This window comes from Sminthopsis crassicaudata, chromosome 5 (genome assembly GCF_048593235.1).
Source record: "Sminthopsis crassicaudata isolate SCR6 chromosome 5, ASM4859323v1, whole genome shotgun sequence".
Taxonomy (NCBI): Eukaryota; Metazoa; Chordata; class Mammalia; order Dasyuromorphia; family Dasyuridae; genus Sminthopsis; species Sminthopsis crassicaudata.
Window position 1 is genome coordinate 143,993,824 of NC_133621.1, and position 27,973 is coordinate 144,021,796.

The following is a 27,973-nucleotide window of genomic DNA, read 5'->3' on the forward strand; positions in this document are numbered from 1 at the left end:
GAGGTGTAGTCATTATAATTATATGCTGGGTTGAGTACCATGGATTTAAGGTGAGAACCTTTCTTTCTAGAAGTTGTTGAGAATTACGATATAAACTATGCCATCTCTCTTTCCCCCTCCTTCCCCCCCTTTATGGACTTTTATAATTTACATTACTTCAGTCAGAATTAGGGAGGATCTGGACCAGTAATTTCATTGTTATAGGAAGCTAGCCTGAGGGAAGGAAATTTCCTCTACCAATTCAGAGCTAAAACTATTGAGAAATTTGTAACCTAACAGAATTGTCTGGAATATTTAGAGGTTGAGTGACTTGCTCAGGGGTCACAAAGTCTGTTCAGAGGCAAGACTTGAACCTTGCATTCATTGCCTCTCTTATTCTGTGTTAAATGTTATAATCTCTTCTTTTGTTACCCATGAAATGCTGTTCCTTTCTCATAAAAGGGCTCTGGCTCTGGGTTCTTTCAGGTTTTTTCTCACACTTGTCTAGTTCATTCCATCCCTACTTTCTTCCCCAAGTTCTAGAAAGACAAGACAAGACAAGATAAGACAAAACGAAACAAACAACTTCTTAAATAAAAGTAGAGTATAGCTTATGTCTAATTTTTCCTTATAAAGGGATTAATAAGGTCCCTTTTGGAGAAAAGTATTCAAGGTATCTAGATATTAGCTATAGTACAGTTACTGAATTCCTCAACCCCCAAAAGAAATACTCTAACCAAAAGACTCAGAAGTACACTTTGACAAATAATGAAAATATGAAATGACATCCTATCACTTTGTATTTTGTAGGGGACATAAAGATAACTTTGTAGGACTGTACTTCAGATCTGTCCTGTACAAAAAACTCAAATTTAAGTCCAGGTCTTCATGGCTTTTTTAGTCTTTTCAGTTGCGTAATCTTCCTAGCAGATGGTATCCTGAGAATTCTCCTTGAATATTACCTACAGAGGAGCCAGCCCTTCTTTATTTCTTGAATTTAGCTGTAACTGGAGGGGGGAAAGAAAAGGATGGGAGAGGGAAGGGAACACTACTCAAGGATCTCTGTTTGGTAACCTGGGCTCAAAAAAACACAAAACAGAAGACAACCTGGGACTTGAGATTTTGTTTTAGTTTTGTCTAGGTAAGAACAGATTATTGTCATCTGAATACAGTACCATTGCTAAAGGTTTGGTGACTGGGGAGAAATTGGGGGTGGGGGTGAAAAAAGGCATTTGAAGTCCAAGACAGTATATGTTAAAGAGGATACACACACGCACAGGGAAACTTTTTCTTATATGTCTATCCCATATAATGAGCTCAAAGAGATTCATTTGTTAAATAACTTTGACTGACAATGCACTGAGTTTATGATACTGAAGGACCAACCATCTCTTGGTTATGTTTGCTTTTTAGTAAGGATCCAGAATGACTCACTTCCTATGGATCCAATTTACACATATCTAGTACCATGATTGGTTGCCTCTATTCAGCAGACCCAGGGATTTCCCTGATGATGCTAGTTATACATTGAATAGATAAATATATTTATACATATTACAGTAATTTTAAACTTTATAAAAATTTTTTTAAAATGCTGAACTTTTAAAAATATTTGACCTCTTTTTTGAAGTTATATTTAGTATTTTTAAAAGTTTGACTTTTCTATTTTTTGAAGTTATATAAAGTCATGAAAGTGAAAGGAAATTTGGTATTTTTATGAAAAATAATACAAAACTAACTAAATTTAAATTTACCCTCCTAAGTTTTAATACCAAATAATAGGGAATCCTATACAGTTTTGTAGTGATTTTCATTATTTATTTCTCTATATCCCCCTGAATCTTTTATTAGGGTTTCTGAGTTCAGATTCAGGTATCTTTGAAGCTTTAAGATTTGTTTTGTGGGAATTGTTTTTCTCTGAACTTATTTTCCTTCGCCAAGTCTTCTCATCTTTTTTAAAAAAATTACTATGTTGAGAAATCTACTTTGAAGTTTTAAAATACTTCAGTAAAATTCTGTTGAGTGTTTAGTTGTGAGCTTGGTATTATAAAAATACATTTAGAATGGTTTTTCAGAGAAATTATTTATGTTTTTGGAGAGTTGCCTAAGAAGTTAAGCAACTTTGCTGTAGTTTCATAGTATGTGGTGTGTGTGTTTTTTTTTAAAGATACCTGTGACTATACCTGTAATGTATATTAAAATTTACTATATAATATATAATATTTAACTTATTCCCTGAACCCAAGTATGTATATATACAGTTTATTTTCTTTACTTCCTTTCTATTTCTATTTCTATTCATATATACATATACAGTCTAGTTTTTTCTTTCTGTATGATAGATATACACAGAAAATAAATACAACATACATATATTTATATTGATAGATACCCATCATAAAGATCTGTATAGAGAAAAAATCCAGTAAATTGCATATACACACACACACACACACACACACACACACAAGTATTTATACACATATCATGCGTGCTTGAATTCATTGAATTTCTTATAAGACAATAGATTTAAAATTTTTTTCATCTTTATATTCTTTTTTTCTATCTACCCTTTCTCAATTCAGGATCAGGAATTATTTTTAAGTAAATTTGAACTAGCATTTACATTTTTTTTTTTTTGGATGGCATTGTCAGCCTCTTCCTAAAAGGCAAAGTATAATATATCAGCTCATTTACTTGGGCTTCCTGCTCCTTGGTATACTGTATTGAGCCAGAAGGAGGGGGTAGGACTCTTAAGGTATAAAATGAGTAATCGTTCAACTTATGTTTGAAAATGCTACACTGTACATGTTTTTAATTGTGGACAAATAGGGAACTGTAATCCTTGTTCATCTTTTATTTTTTAATCTATAAATTGGGATAGTGATTGAATGTTTTATTCTTAAGTAACAAAAATGATTCACAGAGCCATATTTTTCAGGTCTTGTGAAATGGAGGCAGCTTAGGGATGAATATATGGCTGTTTCTGTCTGGAATTTAATTACTTAATCTCTGGAAGCTATTTGGTTGAGTCTTTGCATAATTTACAATTTATCCTTTGAACTTAAAATTGCAAAAACCCAAAACGTCTTTCAAATTTATGTCAGGTCAGCCTTAAAAGAGAAAACACCCCTCTGCCTAAAAGAAATGGTACTTCCTGCTTTCATAAACAGTCATGTGCATAGTTTAGCAAGGCCTGATGCCTCTGGAGCTTTTTTCCTTTATAGCACCATTGAATCTCAGTCTTTACAGAAGTACTGCGAATCTTGTGGCCTCATTCTGAACAAAAGGGATTAGAGAAGAAAAATCTCTTGATAAAAGACTTTGGATAGTAAGGGCAGGCAATCTTGGTTGTGAATATTTTCTGATTTTTCCAGAAATCAAGCAGAAGATTGAGCTGCTGATGTCAGTTAACTCTGAGAAGTCGTCCTCTTCAGAAAGGTACAGCTACATCTCTTGCATGAACAATTAATGGTGTAGCACTGCTAAGAAGCAAGCCAGTATATTTTTTTTCTTGTCAAGTTTGATATAATATATTTCATTGTATACTGGGTTTTGTGCTGTATGTGTGTGTTTGTGTGTGTGTGTGTATGTGTGTGTGTGCGTGTATGTGTGTGTGTATTATATTGGTTTCTTTGGAGAGGGATTATGTGTTTGTTTTTTAACAAATAGTGAAACCTAATCAGCTGCAGCATGCAAATCACTATATAGCATACTGCTGGCTTATGTATAGCAGGTATTGAAACCTTAAAAAAAATTTCTTTATAAAGAAGCATTTGGTTTTTTCCAGAAATTGCTAACATTAGATTTTTTTCTATTTTTATTTTTAGGGGGCTGGTATACAATTACTAAGGTTATCTGTTAAATCTAGGTTGAAAAACTGAGTTTTTTATTGTGCTTAACATGTTATATGGAAAGGGAGTGCCCTTTGTAAATAGCTTAGGAATTGCGAACCCACAGATTAGTCACATTCTGTGAGATAGATATGATGCTTCTTCAAGTCTGTGCTAGGAAATGGAACAGTCACTGCATGCGGTAATGGTTCATACCTGCAGGTAAGGACAAAATGACTCAGAAGTATTTTTAAAGCAATTATTTAATCTGTCAATCAAATGATTATTACTTTAAGTAGTTACTTCAAATGAGTATTTTGCTATATGAAGTGGAACCAAGAAATTTTTGTTTTGGAACTGAAATAAAGCTGTGGTGATTATCTTGGTATAATAAATAATGGATTTACTACTGTTTACTAGAAATATGTGTACTAAACATTATTACATATTGAGAGTATTAAAGAAGTTATGTCATTTTCCTTTATCGTGTTTAGTTAATATATATTGAATACTGACATTTTGTAATTGAACAGCAAACAATTTTTTGTCATTAAAATATATTTTTGCATTTTAAAATTATAGAAACAGTAGTTTAATTTAAAATTAAAAATAAAATGCTTTAGGCAAAATGCTTTAAGATATAATGTGTTTATAAAGGGGATTTAATTTGATGAAGTAGTATATAAAGAGTAATCTTTTAGACAAAATGATCACTTTAAATGAATTAGAATGAAGAGGTAGATATGTGTTCTTTGATTAAGATACTGCATAAATTTCTTATGTGATTAAAAAAAATTAACTGAGTAAATAGAGAAAATGGTGGGAATTTTTTTGTCCTTTTCTGGAGATTAGAGTTGGACTCCATTATTTTTTTTTCCCCTAAAATAAAGAAATTTCAGGTTTGTTTTTTTGCACATTTCTCACTTTAGCTCTGTAGCTAGCCATAAGATATTAAACACTTTGTTTTTTTTTTGTTTTGTTTTGTTTTGTTTTGTTTTTAAGGAAAAAATAATCTTCTATCCTGTGACTTTGGTGCCAGTAAAATGGTGGTGATGAGAGGTTATGATGATTGGGGGTGGAGGGAGCCATTCAGTAGTGAGGAAGATAGATGCCAAATATTATTAAAGCTTTGGCTATAATAGGAACAAGGTTCATGATTGGTTGATATTTATAGCAGTTAATATATTACCTTTTTGGAAGAACATGAATTCTTTAAAAAAAACTTGTTGAATAGAATGAATGAATGCCCTTGAGAGAGAAATTGGGAATGGTTGAAATATTTCTGGGTTTAAGTGTATTGTAAGAAAAGAAGGTATTCAGAAATAATTCAACTGACTAGTTCATATTGCTGCCCAGCACCTTATTGAAATCTTGGGGAAGGGGAGAAAGCATGTGGTTATGATCAAGGTTAAAAATTAAGCAGAATGCATTCACAATAACTTGGCACATAGTATTCTTAGAACTATTTTTTAAAGTGGTTAGCAAAAAGCATATATGACAAAATATGTGTGTGTACCTGTGTATGTAATTTTACAAAAGCTGACTTATTAAGTCAACAAACTGAAAATAGTTTTTAGTTGGTCTAAATATCATATTAAACATCATTTTGTGATCAGACCTGGTTTGTCAGATTTCTTTTCAGGATTCTAAGGTGAAAAAAAGACAACAGGCATTGGAAAATAAGGAAATCTAGAGAAACATCAAGAAACTTTTAAGTGCTTGACTTCATGTAAAAAGGAAATTCAGAGCATTTGAAACTTAATGATTCATTGTATTCAGGAATTTTATAGCTTGAACTGTTTCTGCAGGGCTGCCTATAAAAATTTTTTCTTAAATATGTTTCCTATTTCTTTATATTTTTAGAGTATAAAAATTTCTGAATTGAAACCTTTGCTTTAATATTATTGTTTTCCCAGTTTGCAGCATTGGAAATATGATATTAGTCTAAAAGGCAGTTACTTTGGAATTTACATCAGCACTGGGCAAGTTTCTGTTGTGTATATTAGGAGAGTTGGTGATAAAACTTTTGTCTTTCTGAAGGAGATTGGAGCCAAGGTGTTGACTCTTTGAAGAGAACAGATATTATTCTTTTACACAATATTGTTTCCTGTGAGGAAAGGGATAATACTTTATTACTGCAGGGATTGAAATGAAGAGATCAATATCCTCAAGCATAAAAGTTTTCTATTGGGAAGTGTCTGCAACATGAACTTGATAAGTTTTGTACCACAAATTTTTGGCAGTGTTGAGGAAAGTAGGTAAAAGTGAAATTAGTTGGAACTGAGAAATAATTAAAGAATAAAATTAATTTTTCTCATTCTTTAAAGTAATTATTTTTTAAAGAAAATTTTATTGATTTTTTTTACATTATCAAAATTTCCCCAAATATCATATCTTCTTGTGTTTCCAGAGAAACAAAACATATTTTGAAGACAAAATATCATCAAAATTGATTAATATATCTGAAAAATGTGCAATATACCAAAATTGTGAACCTTCCCTTTCTAAAAAGGAGTATAGTTGGGTTGTCTTTTTATGTCATTTGTTCTTAGTGATATTCCCAACAATTTACTTTTGATTTTGTATGTGTTTCTGTTTATATTGTATCTTCTTACTTCACTAGGCATCACGATAATTCCCTAAATACTTCTTTGTATTCATCACATATATCATGTCTTATAGTATAGTAATATTCTATAGTTTTTATGTATTATAATTTGTTTAGTCATTTCCCAGTCAGTGGCATCTGATTTGTTTCCAATTCTTTGCTGTAACCAAGACTGTTGTCAAATTTATGGCAACATATATGACACATGATATATGACACATGTGAAAATATTCTTGGTGTTTTCATGTGTTTATATTTGTATATTGTGTGTGTATATACATACATATGTATATACACACACATACAAAGATAACATTCATATGTATGCTTTTTTCATTTCAATCATTTCTTTTTGGTAAAAGTTTTATAGAATAAAGAGTATGTACATTTAGTCACTTGATACATCTATAACTCCAAGTTTCTTTTTGAAGTGGTTGTCCTGATTCACAGTTATACCAACAATACACTAGAGTGTTATTTCCTTATAATTATTCTAACATTAAATATTCCCATATTTTGTAATTTTGCCAATTTTCATGAAATGCAGTATGCCAACTTCTGAGAATTGTTTTTATTTTAATTTTTCTTATTTTTTATTTGATACATTATTTCATAGTACTCTTAATAATTTGCTTTTTTTGAGAATTGTTGATATTCTTTGAACATTTATCTGTTGAGTAGTGCTTTTGATTATTGTTTGTTTATTTGTACATGTGTATATACATATATAAATATGCATATATATGTATATATCTGTTAATTGTTAATGTCTTGAATGCTAAACTCTATTTTAGGGAAATTGACAAAAATATTCCTTCCTCTTCATTTCACCGTTTTTCCATCATAAATACAGTGATTTTTTTTTTTTTTTTTTGCTTATATAAGCCGTTCAGTTTAAATTAGTCAAAGTTATCTATTATACCCTGAATTCTTGTTTGATTAAGAACTTAGCTCCTTCCTGTAGTTGTGAAAGGTATATGACTATTTTTTTGTGTGTTGTATGTTCTTTATTATTAATGTCATGTTTCATTTAGAATGTATTATGAGATAGTATAAGGTATTGGTCTAAGTCTAATTTCTGTCAGACTCTATCCCATTTTCTGTACTGATTTTGTTAAATAAGGACTCTTTCCTAAGTACTTTATATTTTCTCCTTATTGAACTCTGGGCTATTGAATTACATTGTTTCTGATCTGCCTCTCTGTTTTAAATGTAATATTTGATCAAAGTATAGAACTGAAGGAATTATATCAATGCCTTCAATTATAAATATTTTCAACATAAAATAAAAATTTTCATATTTTACTTCCAAATATTTCCCCAGTAGAATCCTATCTTATAACAAAGAAGTAGCATTAACTAAAAGTAAATCATTGTACAAATAAAAACTTATAGCTCATATAGCATTTTCTAATCTCAGCCCACACTTTTTTTTTAAACCAACAGCAGTGAAGCATGTGATAAATCAAGATTGATAGATACATTTATCTGAAATGTAATGTCTTTTAGTATTGTTAGTATTGTTTATTGTGATTAATGTGAGTGTTGTTTTCTTGGTTCTACTTAATTTATTCTGCAACAGTTTATAAAAGTTTTCCCAAATATTTATAAATTATTCTATTCATTAGTTTGTTTTATACCATTTCCCAATTAATGGGTACCCACTTGTTTTTCCCTCAACTCCTGTCCGAATTCGCCTATGACTATTTTGGTATATATAAGAGCATTGTGTTTGTCTTTTGATATTCTTAGATTATATGCCTGTTGTCTTCTTGAGTGTAATCCAAATTATATTCTATGATACTTTAAGAACTTCATAATTTCACTAGTGGCATATTCTAGGTTTTTTACTCAAAAAATAATTTAAAAAAATCTGTGCGTTTTATATCTTTCTTCACTCTTTCCCCACCCATTGAGAAAGCAAGAAAATGATACTCATTGTACATAAAAATCTTGCAGAGCATCGCCACAGTAGTTATGTTGTAAATGGGGGGGAGGGAAAGAAGCAAGAAAAATAAAGTAAAAAAAAATAAAGTTTTAGTTTGCACACAGAGCCCATCAGTTCTCTTTGTGGAGATGGATAACATTTTTTCATCATGAGTTCTTAGATTGATCAGAGCAGCTAAATCTTTTACACTTGATTATTGTTAAGCTTATTGCTGTTCATGTGTATAATGTTTTTCTGGTTCTGCTCACTTTAATTCTATTATATGTTTTCTCAGCTCTTTTTGAGATCATTATATTCCACTACTATCATATGCCATAACTTGTTTAGTCTTTTCCCAATTTTTGACATTTCCTCAGTTTCTAATTCCTTGTTACTACAAAAAGAACTGCTATAAATGTTCTTTTACATATGGATCCTTTAATTTTTTCTTTACTTTGTTCGTGCTGAAGAATTAATAGTAATTGGGTATGCAAAGTTTCTTAGTCCTTTGGACCTAATTCCAAGTAGTTCTCCAGAGTGGTGGGACCAGTTCACAGTTCCACCAACAATGCATTAGTGTTCCTGTTTTTCTATAGCCCCACTAGCATTTGTCATTTTCCTTTTCTATCATTTTATATAATGTGATGGTTATAAGGTGTTTCCTCAAAATTATTTTAATTTGCATTTTTCTACTAATGATTTGGAGAAAATTTTTTCACATAACTATTGATGGCTTTGATTTCCTCTTACAACTGCATATTCAGATGCTTTGATCATTTATCAATTGGCTATTAGATCTTATTTTTATGCATTTGGCTTATTTTATACATTTCAGATGTTAGTTCTTTACATATTTGAGATTGATGCCTTGATAAAGGAGAAACTTTCTATAAAATTCCCCCCTTCAGTTTTCTTCTTTCCTTTTAATTTTGGCTTTTGTAATTTTGGTTATTAAAAAACTTTTGACTTCAATGTAATCAGTTATGTATTCTAGCTTCTGAAATATTTGCTATCTTTTGTTTGGTCTTGAATTTTTCTATTCATAGATCTGATATAATTTTCCCCCATGTTTGCCTAATTTGTTTCTGATATCATTATTTCTAAATCATGTACTTATTTTGAGCTTTTTTTTTTTTCTTATTGTTTTCTTGGTGGACTCAATAGTTCTCGTCCCAATCACTTAGTTTTTGATTTCATCAAACAATAGGTTACTGTGCTCATTTGCTTCTGTATATTATATACCTACCCTATTTCATTGATGAACTAATATATTTCTTATCCAGTTTGTTTTGGTTATTACTATTTTCTAGTATAGTTTAAGATCTGACATAGCTAGTCTTCCTTCCTTTACTTTTTTCCCCCATTAATTCTCTTGATAAATTTTTGTTCCTCTAGATGATTTTGCTAATTTTTTCTAGCTTTGTAAAGTAATTCCTTGGTAGAATGATTGGTATGGTATGGCACTGAATAAGCAAATTAATTTAGCTAAGAATTGATCCTTTTTAAAATATTGGCTTCGCCTACTTATAAGCAATTAATATTTCCCCAGTTGTTTAGATCTGTATTTGTATGAATTTTTTATAATTATAGTTATATTGAGCTGTGTGTAACTTAACAGAAAGATTCCCAAGAATCTTATACTTTCTCCAGTTATTTTTAGTGGAATTTCTCTCTCTTCCTGTTGGATTTTGTTGGTATATATAGAAATGTTAATGAACTTTGCTAAAAGTTGTTAATACTTTTGATTAGTTTTAGTCGATTCTTTTGATTCTCTATTCATACCATCTTATCTGCAGAAAGGGGATAATTTTGTTTCCTCATTCCCTATGCTTATTTCTTCATTTTCTTTTTCTTATCTTATTGCTATAGCTAGTATTTCTGATAGAAAATTTTAAAATAATGATGATAATGGATTTTTTACTTCCCTTCCTGAACCTAATTGATAAGCCTTCTAGTTTATCATCATTAGAAATATTGCTTATTGTAAAATGTAAGGGATTGCCTGTCATCTAGGGGAAGGAGTAGAGGGAGGGAGGGAATAATTTGGAAAAATGAATACAAGGGATAATGTTATAAAAAAATTACTCATGCATATATACTGTCAAAAATTTTATAATTATAAAATTTAAAAATTATCAAAAAAAAGAAATATTGCTTATGCTTGTATGAACTGATACTGAAATAAGCAGAACCAGAAATACATTGAATACAGTAACAACACTGTTTGATGATCAACTATGATAGACTCAGCTTTTCTCAGCAATACAAGGCAATTGGCTTGGATTGGAAAATGCTATCCTGATCTAGAAAAAGAATTGTGGAGACTGAATGTGGAAAAGATAAAATACTATTAAATAAAAAAAAAAATAATAATGCTTGCTCTATGTTTTAGATAGATACTACTTATCATTTTAAGAAGTATCATTTATAGCTGTACTTTTTAGTATTTTTACTAAGAATAGCTATTGTATCTTGTCAAAAGATGTTTATGTTGATATAATCTTATGATTTTTGTTATTTTTCTTATTGCTATGATCAGTTATGCTTATAATTTTCCTAATATTGAGCCAGCCCTGCATTCCTGGTATAAATCCAACCTGGTTGTCTGATCTTTGTGATATATTATTGTAATCTCATTCTTAGTATAGTTTTTCTTGTCTTTTGATCTTTGTCGTTTAGGTGTCCAAATGATATATTTATGTCATAGGAGGAATTTGGTGAGATGACTTCTCTACTTGTTTTTCCTGAAAAGTTTATATAGAATTGGAATTATTGGTTATTTAAATATTTAGAACTTTAAAAATTCATTTGGTCCTGATTTTTTTTGTTGTTTTATTGTTAGTTTTTTTTTTTTTTTTTTTTAAGGGAAGTCTTCTATGGCATTTATGATTTCCTTTTCTAAAATAGGGTTATTTAAATATTATTTTTCCTTTGTTGGGGAAAATTTACCTCTATAAATATATTAATAAAAGAAAAATCAGAATAATAGGGCATTTAACTAAGAAGGAGAAAAATGTCAAATTAAAATCCCCAATTAAACACTAAATTAGAATCATAATCATAACTATTTCTACTCTGTAGGATTATGTTCAATATTGTTAGGTAGATTATTCTTCTCACTTGTAATCCTAGCTCCTTTGCCTTCCAGAAAATCATATTCCAAGCTCTCCATTTTTTAAAAAAGATAGTTGCTACATCTTGCATGATTCTGACATGGTTCTAGAGTATTTGAATGATTTCTTTGATGGTTGACAAATTTTTCTCAATAATCCAGGGAATTTTCATTTTGAAATTTCTTTTAGGAGGTTATTGGTGAATTTTTTCAGTTTCAACTTGGCTCTTTGATTTTGAGATATATATGTTTATTTTATAATTTCTTAAATTGTGATATTTAATTTTTTTTTAATCAAAGTTTTCAGGCTGTTTAACGATTCTTAAATTATTTCTTTCAGTACATTTTGTTGTTGGATTTTGGAGGAGGAAATTTTGCTTACCCAATATTTAAATGATGGGCATAAAACACTTAATAAATAAGTGAACAATAAATAAAATTAATGTTTTCCTAGACAGTCATTAGAGAGATGCCATGGAATGGTGAATAGAGGGCAAACCTTGGACTCTGGAAGACCTGGGCGCAAATCCTCTTTCTCACATGGGGTTAGCTTTGTGACTTTGTGCAAGTAAATGTCACTTAATCTTTCATACCTTAATAACTTAGTAAGACAACGCAAATTTCACTGGTAGGAGTTTTTTGAACAGAAATTTCATATGCCAACAGTCATAATTCTGGACCAAAAAGAAATTATGGATAAATAAGTGAGTGACATTAACTTGGAGGAAGGAGAAAGATGATATGATTATGCCTGTTCAATATTGGAAATATAGAATAGATATTTACACAGTTGAATTTTATAGGGTTACAGAATTAGATATGGAAAGGATTTGGAGAACATCTAGTCTAGCCATTTCATTTTACAGATGAGTAATCTGAGGCCCAGGGAGATAAATGATTTGCCTAATAGATGATTTATCTATGTTTTTTTACTTCAAATGCATTGCTTTTTTCTAACAATATATGAAAAATCTGATTTTGTAATATATTTTGAGGTACTCTTTTAATAATAGGAAGTATGTAAGCTTGGTAATTAATTTGGAGCTGATTCAAAGCATATGGGATGGATAATGGTAATCACAATTTAGAGATACTGGGAAAGATTATGGAAATTTTACTTTACTGTGGAGGGGGAGGGATTGGAGTGTGTGGTATATACAATAGAGGTGATAAAACGTAGGATTTCACAATAAAAATAAAGTTACAGGATTTGGAGAAAAATTGGTAAATTTTATAGCAGATTTTGAATTGATTGAATGGGATTGATATTGTAAGGTGGTAGAAGATAATAAGATCATTCACATGACACATATGATTGTGAGGGATAGAAAATCCTATCCAAAAATGACTTCTCAGAGACCTCTCGAAGTAAAAAGCAGAAAAGTTGTTTATTTAACAAATTCTCATGAGAATGAGCAATTCCACTGTGAGGAGGGAAAGAAAGAAAGCTCATGGTAAAAGGGCTAAAGAACTAAAGGAAGATATACAGTTTTTATAGGTTTAATTACAAAAGGATTACATCATGAGTTTGGGGAACATTAAGAGATAGGTGCCTCCCCCCCTTCCCCACCAGTTAATTGAATGTCATCATATATCTCAAAAACTAAACAATTAGTAGCCTAAACATCGATAGCCTGGACAGACATAAATGTCATCAAAAAATCTAAGCAATTAGTAGCCTAAACATTGAACATACCTATGCAGGTCACAGAGACCTAGAGAAGATAGAATACAGAAAAGGAATTTAACATTGCTGTAAGTTCTTCACCATATCCTTACTTCATACTTGCTCCACACAGCTCCCCACTCCTAATATGTAAGTGATTTTTATCACATGCTCTATGAAGAACTTATACATTGCTCAAATTCAGTTAACAAGCTCACACATTGTTTATCAAGTTCACTATCAGATTTATCCCCTTCCAACACTCTCCAGCCTCTTTTCTGGAGAATCATCATTTTAACAGCATCCTCTGGATGCAATAATTTTGAAAGGGATCAGTGGACTATTTTGGTTATTAGTGTAATCATACACGGTAAACATAATGGTAACAGTATAATACCACTGATAGCAATTAGTCCATACCATAAAAGTTGTTTTCACAGCTACCCTCAAACCAAGACCACCAGCATTAGAACCAGGGGATTTACACACCTGTAAGGAACATGAACTGTTCTGTGAATGCTTTAGTAATTTCTTTTACCACTTGTCCATTGTCATTATTTTGCATGCAACAAGTGGACAAGTTTAATTTTCCACAGACCCCTCCTTCCTCTGCTAACAGATAATCTAAAATTAATCTATGTTATAAAACAGCTTCCCTTGTTTAGGTGGCCTGATCGACTAATAGATCAAGGGCCTGAGCAATTTGGTTAATTATTACCTCAAGGAGTGCCTGTAGCCTAATCAACCGATTTTACACATATATCAGTGTTTGATATCTCCCCGATTACCATCCTGGGTCCATGTTGCCAGTCTGTATTCTTTTATAATTCTCTCTGGAGGCCAGGCATCTCCCCACCCATTGGCATCATTTGTTTGGGTCAAAGAAGAATCAATGCAGGTTAGGGAGCAGTCCACACTTTGTGTTTCCCTTTCCAAATCTTTGTATAACTGTATCCCCAATTACCTGCCAATGCTTGATGAGAGAAAGAAAAATTTAGGTATAATTATACCTATATAATAACAAACCCCAGTCCCATTTTTGGGTAAATGGGTATAAGCTGTCTGACCACAGATCCAATAATGCCCCTTCAGGGCAGGATTATTTTCATACTAAAATATGAAGGGTCCACTTGAAGGTGAAAAATACCTCACATTTCAGAGACTTAAAGGTCCCCCTCCCCCGTATTAGAATTACATCTCCAAAGATGACTTTCAACTACTCACTGGCAGATGCAACCATTTTCCCCAGTTAGATCCTGATGGCTCCAGAAACTATTAAACATTTTCCTAACAATGCCTTCTCTATTCTCCCACTTCCATTCCATTGAAGTGTAAGTTGAACCTATTGCTATGCTATTCAAGGTTATACATGTCCATATCTGGGGTCCCTCTCAATCATGGATTAAACAGGCAGATGGCGTTTTCCTTGCACATCCCTCACTCCTATTAGAACTTTGGATACAGCTAATTACTGATCCATCATAACAAGTTATACTAGTTTGATTCCATCTATTCACATACCTACTATAGTCTATGATAGTAAATGTCCATGTACACTTACTTTCTCCCATCCATGGCCTTGTACCAGTCTGATGTAGGCAATATCTCCCTAAAACTGTACTGGTCAGGGTCCAGTGATGCTTTTACTCCCCAGCTCTTGAGGTACCAGTACAAAGAGTGTACCCACATAAAATCATATATGCATATACAAGGCACAGTCTCCAACCCTTTGGGTTTGGTTCACACCCAATTCTCCTTACTAGTTTATAATACCCCTAATTCCTAACAATACAGTTCAACAAATTGTAATATCTAGTACAAACAAGAAAAGTTCCAAGACAGTTCCCCAAATGAGACAAGTCAAAAAGATTTTACATGCACAACTCATCAGTCTTTGCTCAGCCACACTTTCAATGTTCTTGGATCAGTCTCTACTGCTCACTTCTTTGGCGCATCCATGGGACCTTTGATTCGAGTGTGATGTGTCCAACCTTTCTTTTTGGTGCGTATTGCTGTATCTGAAGTTAACAGGATCTGGAACGGTCCTTTCCAGCTCAGGGTTAGCTTGTCCTCCTTTCATGTCTGAACCAGGACCCTGTCTCCAAGCTGGAACTTATGCACTGTGAATCCTAAGAGAGGAGTCTGAACAATAAGCCCTGGAGTCTCTACTGCTCACTTCTTTGGCACATCCATGGGACCTTTGATTCGAGTGTGATGTGTCCAACCTTTCTTTTTGGTGCGTATTGCTGTATCTGAAGTCAACAGGATCTGGAACGGTCCTTTCCAGCTCAGGGTTAGCTTGTCCTCCTTTCATGTCTGAACCAGGACCCTGTCTCCAAGCTGGAACTTATGCACTGTGAATCCTAAGAGAGGAGTCTGAACAATAAGCCCTGGAGTCTCTACTGCTCACTTCTTTGGCACATCCATGGGACCTTTGATTCGAGTGTGATGTGTCCAACCTTTCTTTTTGGTGCGTATTGCTGTATCTGAAGTCAACAGGATCTGGAACGGTCCTTTCCAGCTCAGGGTTAGCTTGTCCTCCTTATATGTCCGAACCAGAATCCTGTCTCCAAGCTGGAACTTATGCACTGTGAATCCTAAGGGAGGAGTCTGAACAATAAGCTCTTTTAGGTGTTAAGTTTTTAGATGTTGCAATAAAGACATGACATTTTCCTAAAAACAAATCCTTGGTCTCGAACATTGGCTCCAAGGAGGAATTTTGAATCCCTTTTAGATAAGGATGACCATACAATAATTCATAAGGTGATAATCCCACATCCCTTCGGGGTTTTGTTCTAATTCTTAATAAGGCAAGGGGAAGGCACTTGGTTCAGGGCAATTGTGTGTCTAACTCCAATTTAGTCAGTTGCTGTTTAATTTCCTTATCCATCCTTTCCACTTTACCTGATGAGGGCAGATGCCATGGGGTATATAAGTCCCATAATTGGGCCACAGATTGGAGGATCTTAGCCATGAAATGGGTGCCTTGGTCCGAATCTACCTGCTCTACCATCCTATACCCCGGAATGATATGCTCAAGGAGTACTTTTACAACTGCTGAGGCAGTTGCCCAGGTAAGGGGAAAGGCCTCCACCCATGAGGTCAGATGGTCCACTATGACCAGCAGATATCTGAGACACCCCACTGATGGCAGCTCGGTAAAGTCCACCTGTATGCTTTTGGAAAGGCCTGATACCAGGGGGCCTTCCTCCTTTTTGGACTTGTCATTGGGCCGCCCTATTCATCCTCTGACAAACAGGACACCCGCTGACCAATAGCCTGCTATTATGTACAAGCCAGTGCCACAAACTTAGCACTATGTCTATCACACAGGCCTTGGACACCCCAATGACTGCTCTGATGTAAATGTTGGAATACATGTCTCATACCTGCTGTGATCAGTACCTCTCTGCCGTCAGGGAGGAGCCAGTGCCCTCTTTATCTTCCTGAGCGCCAAGGCTTTGGGTTTCCTGCTTCCGTTCTGGGATAAAGGAAGGTGGAAACATTGGAGGCAGAAATGCCAGAATTAGCACCATCATCTCCTCTGTACTTACAGATTCCTCTTGTCAAGGCCGTTTCACCTCCTCATCTGCAAAGCAGTTTCTCCTTATCTCAAATGAATCTCCTCTTTAGTGCCCCTGCACATGAATCACTTCAAGCAATTTTAGGGCTTGATTTACTGCATATAATTCACAAATTTTGAGCTGACCACTCTTTTGGCAAGAATCCAGCTTGAACCAGAGTCAAATCTTCCCCATTAACAATAGCATATCCATTTTTCCTTTTCCCATTAACTATTTGTGAGGAAACATTTATGAACTTGTTCAGTGCCTTTCAACAAAGGGACCTCCTACAAATCTTCCCTAATCTTAGTTTGGTAATCAATCACATTTGGACAATCATGTTCAAGGGACACATGTTCCCTAGGGGAAGCAGATAAGAACATGGCTGGATTAAAGTTATGGTCTCGTGAGAGTACCAAATCATCTCTTTCCAATAATATTGCTTCATATTTTAAAATCCTTGAATCAGTTAGCCACCTCCCGGCCCTTTTGATTCAGAATTGATTGAACCTGGTGCAGGACACTCACTATTAAACTACCCCCAAAGGTTAATTTCTGACTTTTCTTCTACCAAAAGTGCTGTGGCTGCCCTCGCCTTAATTGCCCTAATACTCCTAAAGTCACATTGTTTACAGTGTTTACATATAAATGAAAAGCCTTTTCCAATGGTGGCAAAAGTAAAACAGGGGCTGACATTTCAAAACTTTGTTCCCCTTTTGAATCCCATTGAACCATATCAGGCTTCTCTTCCAACAAATGAGTTAATAAAGGCTTAGTTAATAATGCATATTCATCAATCTAGGTTCTGCAATACCCCACCAATCCTAGAGATCTCTGGAGACTCTTTTTCCTTCTAGGTTTAGTAATTTGAAGAATCCCCTCCACTCATACAGGGTCTAATTTCTTTTTCCCTAAGCTTATAAAATGGCCTAAATATTTTCCCTCACATTTCACAAATTGCCATTTGTCTTGGGAAACTCTTAATCCCTGTGCCCCTAGATTATTTAACAGACTGATAGTAACTTGGGCAAGGTCACTCTTTTTTCCTCCCTGCCACAAGAGGATCATCTACATATTGTAAGACTTTTAACAAAGAGTAAGAAATCTATCCCAGAATATTCACACAATTCTTACATACCCAAGTAGATGTTTAATAAGTTGAACATTATACCAATCATTTTGCTTTTAAAATACCCAATACACAGAAAAATCCCAAGCTACATATTGCCATAACAAAAACATTTTCAAAAGGACAAAGGCAAAAACTATTATACTTGGAGTCCCTTTAAATAATTGGCATCAATACAATTAATTAAAACTTCTATTTTCACATAAAAGAACCTGAAAAGTTCTTAAAAACATCACATTTCTGATCATATTCTTTAAACAAAAAAACCCATTATGTTTCAAAGAAACAAATATTCAGTTCAATTAACATCTTGTGAGAGCAGCCTGTCCCCCCGCCGCCCCCCCAACTCAACTTTACCAGTTTGGTGGGAACCAGAAACAAAGGCAACTTTCCACTACTGCCCTTCCCCCCACTCAATTTCGTACAAAGAAATTCTTCTCAAGATTTAGGCAATCAGTTAATTTCCTTTCTTTTTCCAACTGATTTCTTCTTGATATCATTCAAGTTTCCAATTTACTCCTATAAATCAATCCTTCATAAATCTCCTGCATTCTCCTCTCCAGTTCCCTTCAGAACTTTTAAGATTCACAATACCTAGATAACTCCATAAAACATAACAATGTTAACAAATTACCCCACATGTTTCAGAAGGTAACATACTGAATCAAACTAATACAGCTGCTTTTAAAAGTTTTCTTTCTTTTTCTTTTGTCTGAGTGTTCTTCTGACAGTATTAGCAGCTCTCTCTCAGGCAGCTTTATGACCTCTTCTGCCAGCTTTCTATCAGATAAGGCTTTATTGCTCTTTCCTCTAGCAGGCTCTGAAAACTGCTTTAAGGGAAAAACTCTCCCACCAGTTTAAAATAGCCAAGTTCCATTTACTTACAAATTAGTACATCAGGTTAAAAAGATTTAAAATCACGAGCAAATTTTCAAATAACCAATTTCCAAACTTCTTAACATTATTCTTACAACTTAACAGGGCTTTTAAATCAGCAAAACAGACTAGGGGCTTTTCCCAGGACCCCTGCCCCTGGAGAGAATGTTTTACCTTGAACATTCTTCCCTCCCAGATTCCAAACGGAGTTTCTCTAAACTTCCAAGCCCATTTAGTGCATCTCTCTGCCTTCCCAGAGAATGCCTAGATATTGCATAATTTAATTCTGAGCCACTCTGAAAGAATTACTACTCTGACTGAATCCCAACTCCCAGCAATTCAGCCTGCTATTTCTCTAAGGCTGCAACACAGAGGCTAAACTCTTATCTCTTACCAACTTTCTAACTTTTAACACGGGATAAAAACAATACAAAGCACAAACATACATACACAGACACAAGTAGAGCTCTTATTTTCATCTTTTACATTTCTTTTTATACCTAGCTACCGTCTTGACAAATTCTTTTGACTGCTTCTATCCCATTTTTCCAACTTGGTCTCAAACCAAATTGTCAGCAAAGACCAATTGCCTTGCTGCGTGATCACTCCAGAGAGAATCACCTTATGAAATCCTTCCCTTGGGGTCAGAGAAGCAGTCCGAACAAAGCAATTTTTAGGAGGGCTAATCCCTCAGGTCTCCCTTGACCTAGCCAATAGACCCCCAGATTTCTAAGCTCACCTGGAGAAACACGTGTTTGCTTAGACCACCGCTGTCTCGTCAGGATTCTATTTCTCCTTTTTATCTTCAATTCTGCTTTGCACTGAGTATCTCCACCTCTGGTCTTCTGTCAGAGAGAGAGGGAAGTTACACACTCAGAGCCAGAGAATGCTGGAAAAAACTATCCGTAGGCGTGCCTATCCCCGTTTGGGATGTGCAGCAATCTTCCCCAAAGATTCATCCCAGATGAGCCCCCAAACTGTGATAGAAAATCCTATCCAAAAATGACTTCTCAGAGACCTCTCGAAGTAAAAAGCAGAAAAGTTGTTTATTTAACAAATTCTCATGAGAATGAGCAATTCCACCGTGAGGAGGGAAAGAAAGAAAGCTCATTGTAGAAGGGCTAAAGAACTAAAGATATATAGTTTTTATAGGTTTAATTGCAAAAGGATTACATCATGAGTTTGGGGAACATTAAGAGATAGGTGTCCCCCCCCCTTCCCCACCAGTTAATTGAATGTCATCATATATCTCAAAAACTAAACAATTAGTAGCCTAAACATCGATAGCCTGGACAGACATAAATGTCATCAAAAAATCTAAGCAATTAGTAGCCTAAACATTGAACATACCTATGCAGGTCACAGAGACCTAGAGAAGATAGAATACAGAAAAGGAATTTAACATTGCTGTAAGTTCTTCACCATATCCTTATTTCATACTTGCTCTACACATGATGAATAATTTTACTAAAGCTACTAATCAATAAATAGCTTCTTATTTAGATATATGTATAGTATGTAAATACTCCCAGGTTTTCTATAGTTCTTCTGGTAGAGCATATCTTTTGGTAGGTGTTATCAAGCCAGAAAGGCTTCTAGTATATATGTAGTGATTCACTGTGTGTGACACACACACACACACACACACACATAACACAAACATACGCATACATATACATATGCATATACATTTCATAAATACATACACACATTTATATACATATGCATCCATAATAAGTGTTTAATTTTTTCCAATCTAAGTTCTATGAGGTTCATGAAACTTTGCTTGTCAAGTGATCTTTTTCTGTCTACTCATGACCTTTTCTTTTACTAGGCTATAGAAGATCTGTGAATGACTAGAATTGGTAGAAATATGTACATCAAGACAATCACAAATCATCCAAGTTAGAAGACAAAGGAAAGTAAAATCAATAAGCTACTTATTGGGTATAGGACATTTATTCTAGGTGCTGAAATTGTAATGGAGTATATGATACCAATATTTTCAAAGGGATTGCAATGTTATGGTAAAGATATGTATGTAAATAACTGTGATAAAAGGGAGAGGAAAAGAAGTGTAAAGGAAAAGCTCTGCATTAGCATTATGAGAAATTTGAAAGGGAAGATGTCATTTTCACCTGAGACATTAATATCTGAATTGGAATTTGAAGAAAGGGAAGGGTTCCAGTAGACAAAGATGTAAGGCCCCTGGAGATCCATTCTAGGCATTCGACACAAGGCAGGATGAGAACATAAATAGTACATTTGCATGTCCTCTTTTGCTGCCTTGCTAATTTGCTCTCATATATGTAGAACTACCTAAAATTCCTATTAGTATAATTCCTTCTAGTGAAGGTTTATAAAATTTGCTTTGTGGGGAGAGAAGTGTGTGAAGAACATCTCAGCTTCAACAGAAACAAACAAATTGTTACTTAGATTTGATCAAGGAGAAAACAATACCTAAGGATTGAGACAAACAATTATTAGTTGGATAGAATGAAGAATTAGAATTTTAAGTTTAAGAAGCTGTCTGGGAATGAATGCTCAGCCTGGACTTAGGGGCAGTTTGTGGATAGGATAGAGAATTCTGAAGGCAGTAAATGCTTCAGCCAAGTCACTGCTATGTTTAGAATTGACCTCCAAATATAACAGATTTGAACATACAATATTATTCTTGCTATTATTATTTTATGGTTCAAAAATTATGAATTGTATTTGTTGTATTCTTGTAGGCATTTTACAGCATTGGCATAGTAGATGTATCATTTTAATGAATATACATTAGATGTTAAGCTTGCATAATGATTACAGTGATTGGATTGGAGACTAGGAATCCCTAAGTTTTTGCTTTAACCTGAAATTATGAAATTGGTAGCATAGTATTGCACAGATTATTGTATTTTAGTGTTTTAAATAATAGGAAGACTAATTAACTCTGAGTGGTAAATTTTTGGTATGTGTTAAAGTAATCACACAAAAATGATAGCAATGGAATTATTACATAGGGTTATTTTATAACAGGAATCCACAAACTTTTCTTTGTGGAGAGTTGCTTTTTCCCAAAGTCTTGAGTTTGGAAGAGTGATAAGTAAGAATTATGGCAATGCATTATATTTCCTTTGAGATTCATTGTTTTGAGAGGTATTTATAATGGTGGCAGCTGGCTTGAAAATAAATAAGGCTTTGGGATTAATGGAACAAAGGAACCATGTCTTAAATTACTGAAATTTGTAGTAATAAAATTTAAAAGGTACTGTGGAGTAGTGGAAATAGTGCAAAACATAGGATATGTAAAGTTCTAATGCCAGCTTTTTTTCTGATATTGCACATTCCAGAGATCAGTGGAACCTGGAATAGTTATGATATCCCAAATATTAGAAACCTTTTTGCTTTCAGGAACAAGAAATGACCCTGTTCCTTGTTTGGTTGAACATTTATTACATACCTATTATATCTCTCGTTCTAGCACCTATAAATGGAAACATTAAGTAATGGAACAGTAGAAAAAAAGAACAGCCTTGAACCTGTTTGAGTTTTAACTCAGTTTTTTATTAGCTGAGTGATCTTACTGATTCTCGGTATTAATTTAAATGTAGCTGAGTACTTGAAGGCTCTGTGATTTTATTAGTTTTTCGTTGGATACTTGTAAATTCACAACTTAGTTTGATTTTCATAGTTTCCATGGACAAAAATTCATAACCCAACATTCGTGATTACTCTTCTCAAATTTCACAAGGCTGGCCATGAGACAAGAGATACTGTACATCACTAAGGTTATATATGAAGTCTTTCTAGCTTGATGGGAACTATAACATGAGAAAACTGAGGAACAAAGATATTAATATTTACAGGAACTTATGCAAATAATGGTAAAATTGGAACTAACACATAGTGGTTATACATTTCCAGTTTCCATGTCCTTGTCTGATGTATTATCAGACTGAGTATATGACAGCAATTCATATAATTCAAATATAATTACTAATTTTTCTTAGGCAAAATAAAGACTATTAACATGTTTTTTAGGAGATTGTATTTCCATTCCTTTGGTAAACATTGCTTCTCAACAGTCTTTAAAAAATCTTATGCCAGAAAACATGTTGTCATGAGGCACAAAGCTCCAAGCACTTTTAATCTATTGGTTATTACAGACAAAAGGAACAACACCCAGACAATATAAGGTAACATAGATGGGGAAAGCAATATAATTGGTTATAAAGTCAGAAGGATTATAGATTTGGGGAACAATATGATTGACTGGACATCAGGTAGTTATATGAGGCTGATGAGGAGAAATTGAGGCTCTAAGCCGAGATGGATCAGCTCTTTTTCTGGTTGTCTGATTATCTCTCTCTCCTTCCCCAAAGTAACCAACGGCAGGTCTGGATTGTAAATGAATTCGCTATTCAATGCTATATTGAAACTATGTCTTTATCGATATTAAAGAGATAGACAGGCATTTGGCCTCCAGAAAGGCCAAACTGCCTGGCAAGGGGACGCCAGAACCAAAGTTGGCGGGCACAAGGCCAGGATACCTAGTGCAAGGATTACATTTTTAGAAATTCTTTTTATACATAATCAGGGGCATAAAACTACGTTTGGAGGGAAATGTTATCCAAGAGGTTCCTGAGATATTTGTAAATAAGACAGGAATTTCTCTTAATCATTTGTGTCTCAAGTTATCTCCTTTAACCTCTCCTCAGACAAGAATTTCCTGTTAATTATTTTTATCTTGGGCTATCTCTTTTTGACCTTATCAAGGCTAGCAGTTTACCCCTCCTTTCATCTTATTGCTTATTGATTGTATTCACTTAAATGGTTAGTTAATGGTACGTGGATAACCAACCAGACTTCCTTGAATGACAATTGGTGGAGTAGAAGATAAAAGCTTTCTTTTAATTAATATGATTTATATGGAAACTGATCTCTTAAACTTAACTCAATAAGAAAGATTGAACTTCTGAACTTAAAGCAAAAGAAATGTAACTTAGGAAGTTATATAAAATGTCTGCCATTATACAGAATACAATTGATTATAGAAATGGAGAGATAGTATCAATTTGATTTTCTCAGTGTATTAGAAATATATGAGAAATATAAACAAAATGAAAATTATTGTATTTTAAAAGTAGATTGAGTAGGTATAGTATGACAATAATTATGGCACCAAGGATTGGCTAAGAGTTCATCATCTTCATTGAGAACTGAGTAGAACTGGGCTTATATTCCAAAGAAATACTAAAGAGGGGAAAGGGACCTGTATGTGCCAAAATAGTGGCTAGAAACTGGAAGATGAATGGATGTGCATCAATTGGAGAATGGTTGGGTAAATTATGGTATATGAAGGCTATGGAATATTATTGCTCTGTAAGAAATGACCAGCAGGATGAATTCAGAAAGGCTTGGAGAGACTTGCATGAACTGATGTTGAGTGAAATGAGCAGAACCAGAAGATCACTATACACTTCAACAACAATACTGTATGAAGATGTATTCTGATGGAAGTGGATATCTTCATCATAAAGAAGATCCAACTCACTTCCAGCTGATCAATGATGGACAGAAATAACTACACCCAGAGAAGGAACACTGGGAAGTGAATGTAAAATATTAGCACTACTGTCTATCAACCCAGGTTACTTATACCTTCGGAATCCAATACTTAATGTGCAACAAGAAAATTGGATTTATACACATATCTAGGTTATACTGTAACACATGTAAAATGTATGGGATTGCCTGTCATCTAGGGGAGGGAATATAGGGAGGGAGGGGAAAATCTGGAAAAATGAATACAAGGGATAATGTTATAAAAAAATTACTCATGCATATATACTGTCAAAAATTATAATTATAAAATTAATTAAAAAAAGAAAACTGAGTAGGAATATATGATGATTAATAGGAAGATTATATAACATTTATTAAGTACTATGTGCCCCAGGGCGGTGGGGGGGAGCTAGTTGGATAGAGCACCAGCCTTGAATTCAGGAGGACCGAGTTCAAATCTGGTCTCAGACACTTAACACTTCCTAGCTGTGTCACCCTGGGCAAGTCACTTAACCCCAGGGAAAAAAAAGTACTATGTGCCAAACATTGTACTAAATGTTAGGGATATAAATACAGCTAATTAAAATTCCTTGCCTTCTTAGTCCTTAGTCAACTCCCTTAAGACTATAAGTTGCTAATCAAACACGGACCTGTATTAGGTAATAGGAGCATTCTCACTGGGCATTTCTTATATGAGTGAAATCACAGATCCAAACAAAAATGAAAAAAATTTTGAAAATGACATAAATTTTAATGGTAAAATGGAATAGAAAAATAAAAATTACAAGTGAGAAATTGGGATTTTAAAATGAGTTGCATATCTTAATCTTTACAAATTAAGGTATAGATAAGTAGCAATAAAAGCTTTTGAAATATTTGTTGCATATACTCAGTTTCACTTTTAATCATTTATTAAGGGCTTAATGAAGGCATACTTAGGAAAAAAAAAAAGACATCCTCCAAATAGGAAGATATATTCTACCAATTATTTTATGAAGAATTATCAAATATATGTTAATAGCTAAATCCAATGTCCTTTTCTTAACTGCCATCCTTTTTATAAACTGCTGAAGCATTTTGATACCATTGACAATGATTCCTTTTTAGTGATCATCACTTTTTCCTTTTTTTTCCTCCAAAGTCTGACCACACTTTACTCCCTTTTGCTGTAATATCAATTGGATCTAAACTGTATACATGAATTATATCCAAGGGCTCTTTTTTCTCTACACTCCTATTTTCATCAGCTCCCAGAGGATCAAATATTACATCTATGACTTCCTAAATGTATATAATCTCATCCTCACCTCCTGAGTTTGATTCCCATATCTCCAACTATCTGCTGGATATCTCCTCCTAAATGTCCCATAAATATTTGAAACTTAACATGTCTAAATCTTCTGCTTGAAATCTCATTCTTGTCATAGTTTTTCTAAAGGAGACAAAACAGTCACTATCTTTTCAGTCAACCAGATTCTCTAATTGGATGTCATCTTTGACTTTTTCTTTTCTTTTTTCCCCCTATCTAATATTTGATAAGCTGTATAGATTCTACCTCCATCATATGTTCATGTTCATATGATTTTTCCCCCACTGAGTATATACTGCCTAATTTAGGACTTGACATTAACTCCCACTTGAACAGATGAAGTTTGTGAGTCTTAGTCTCTTATATTCCTTCCAAATCTCAATATCTCAAGTATCTTCAAATATCTTGAAGTCTCAAGCCTGTTTTGAAGACTGATTATCTGGTATATTGCCCTGTATCTTGGCCTAAACTAGATATTTCTTTATAATAAGTAACTAAAAATAGCTCTCATAGGATCATTACCTTTAGAACTAGAAGGAACTTTAAAAGTAATTTAATTCTCTCATTTTTATTTAATTTTAATTTGAAATTAATACACAGCAGTTATAAAAGATATTTGCAGATATTGTAAAACAAATGTGACTTTGGCCAAACTAATTATTCTGAACCTTAGTTTTCTTACGTATAAAATGAGAGAATCTCTTTCAGCTCTAAATCTATGTATAGATCATATGGACAGATGAATCAGCAGAAGTTAGGTGATTAGGGGCAAGATCTCTAGTAAGAGTTTAGTATAAAAAATGAATCTGCAGAATGGGGGATTTAGTATATAGTATGGGATTTTTGAAAACGAGGAGACATAAGAGATCAATTAATCTTTATGGATTAGAAAACTGAATTTTAGAAAGGCTAATAATAATCCCAAAGGATTAATGATGAAACATACTATCTGTGTACAGAGAAAGAGGTGATATTGTTTGAATTCAAACTGAAGCATGCTGTTTTTAATTGTCTATTTAGCTATTGATGCAGTCATTAATTATTTCACGAAAAAGTGAATCTGAATCATAGAAATTTATTCAAATTAAGAGTTAAAACTTAACAAAAGAAATCTCTTAATATCCCCTTTTGAGTACACATTTTTTTCCTTTATTGTACATACCTAAATCTCTACTTTTTGTACCATTATTATCAACTCTCTTACTTCAGAGAACCCCGGAAAAGTCATTTAACCTTTCTATTTAGAAAGAAGTGTCTTATTGGTCTTTCTTTTGACACTTGCTTTTCTTGACCTTCATTTACTTTTTTTTACATTTTTTGAAAAAAAAAATGTTTTTTTCTGAGGCTGGGGTTAAGTGACTTGCCCAGGGTCACATAGCTAGGAAGTGTTAAGTGTCTGAGACCAGATCTGAACTCAGGTCCTCCTGAATTCGGGGCTGGTGCTCTATCCACTGCGCCACCTAGCTGCCCCTATTTTTTGAATTGTTTAAGAAATAAGTAATTTCATTTCTAGTTTCCTTCCTTCTTCCTTCCCTCCCTTCCTTCCTCCCTACATCCCTCCCCCCTCCACCCTCCCTTTATCTTCCACTCTGGTCCTTCTGACTTCAGGGCTGGTGCTGTATCCACTGTGCCACCCAACTGCCCCAACTAGTTTTCAGGTTTCAAATACCTCTTTGTTATTAAATACCCCCCTCCTTTTTTTTTCCCCCCATTAAACTAAGATTTGCAGGTAGCATCCCGAGTTCCATTGCTCTTTGCATTTGTATTGTATTCTATTCCTTTCTGCAGTTTTAGGTGGACTCTGAATCATGTTGTGTCATTTGAATTTCTCCCTGGTCAATGAACAGAAATTGTTTCTGAATTGAATTGTTAAATTTAACCACTCTCTGTCTTGGAGTTTTCAGCCTTAGGCTTTTTGTTTGTTTGTTTGTTTATTTTCCCCCCTGGAGAAGATCTCTGGATTTTTTCAATTGATATTTCTGTTTCTGTGTTCAGAAGTTCCAGGCAATTCTCCTTTATTATTTTTTTCGTTATAGTATTGAGTTTTTCATCTTGTCATGTTTTTCTAGGAGAGTTGTTATCCTTAGATTGTTTCTATGCATTCTATCTCCAAGATTATGCTTTGTTTGGATAGTGAATATATTGTTCTTCAGTATTACTATTTTTTAAAAAGTCCTCTAGATCATCCTGTGTTTGTGCATTCCATTTCTGGTGTTTTCCATTTTATTTCTTTGATCAGGCCTACCATCACATGTTCCAGTTTCTCTATTCTAATAAGTATTTTTGCTTTTCAGGCCCAAATTCTGCTTTCATCATTCTCGTTTTTCTTACAAACAAAAACTTTGGAACAGTGTATTTTGTTTTCTTGTTCTCTTCACATTCTATTTGTCCAATAAAGTATTAGATGGTTTTTCTTTGTTA

The 27,973-nt window shown here is 33.7% G+C and overlaps 1 protein-coding gene across 7 annotated transcripts in view; it reads left to right on the top strand.

The window, feature by feature from the left end:
• SRPK2 (SRSF protein kinase 2) overlaps positions 1–27,973 on the top strand; it is a 274,052-nt gene that overhangs the window by 82,211 nt on the left and 163,868 nt on the right. For 4 of the 7 annotated variants that reach the window (XM_074268417.1, XM_074268411.1, XM_074268413.1 and 1 more), the window contains one exon: positions 3,357–3,420. The exons of 2 other annotated variants lie outside the window; for them this stretch is intronic. In XM_074268417.1, the coding sequence (XP_074124518.1) occupies positions 3,383–3,420 (38 nt within the window). In that variant the 5' untranslated portion in view covers positions 3,357–3,382. Of the gene's footprint in view, positions 1–3,154; positions 3,421–27,973 lie in introns of those variants that run through there. One more of the 7 variants, XM_074268418.1, reaches the window with a different exon arrangement.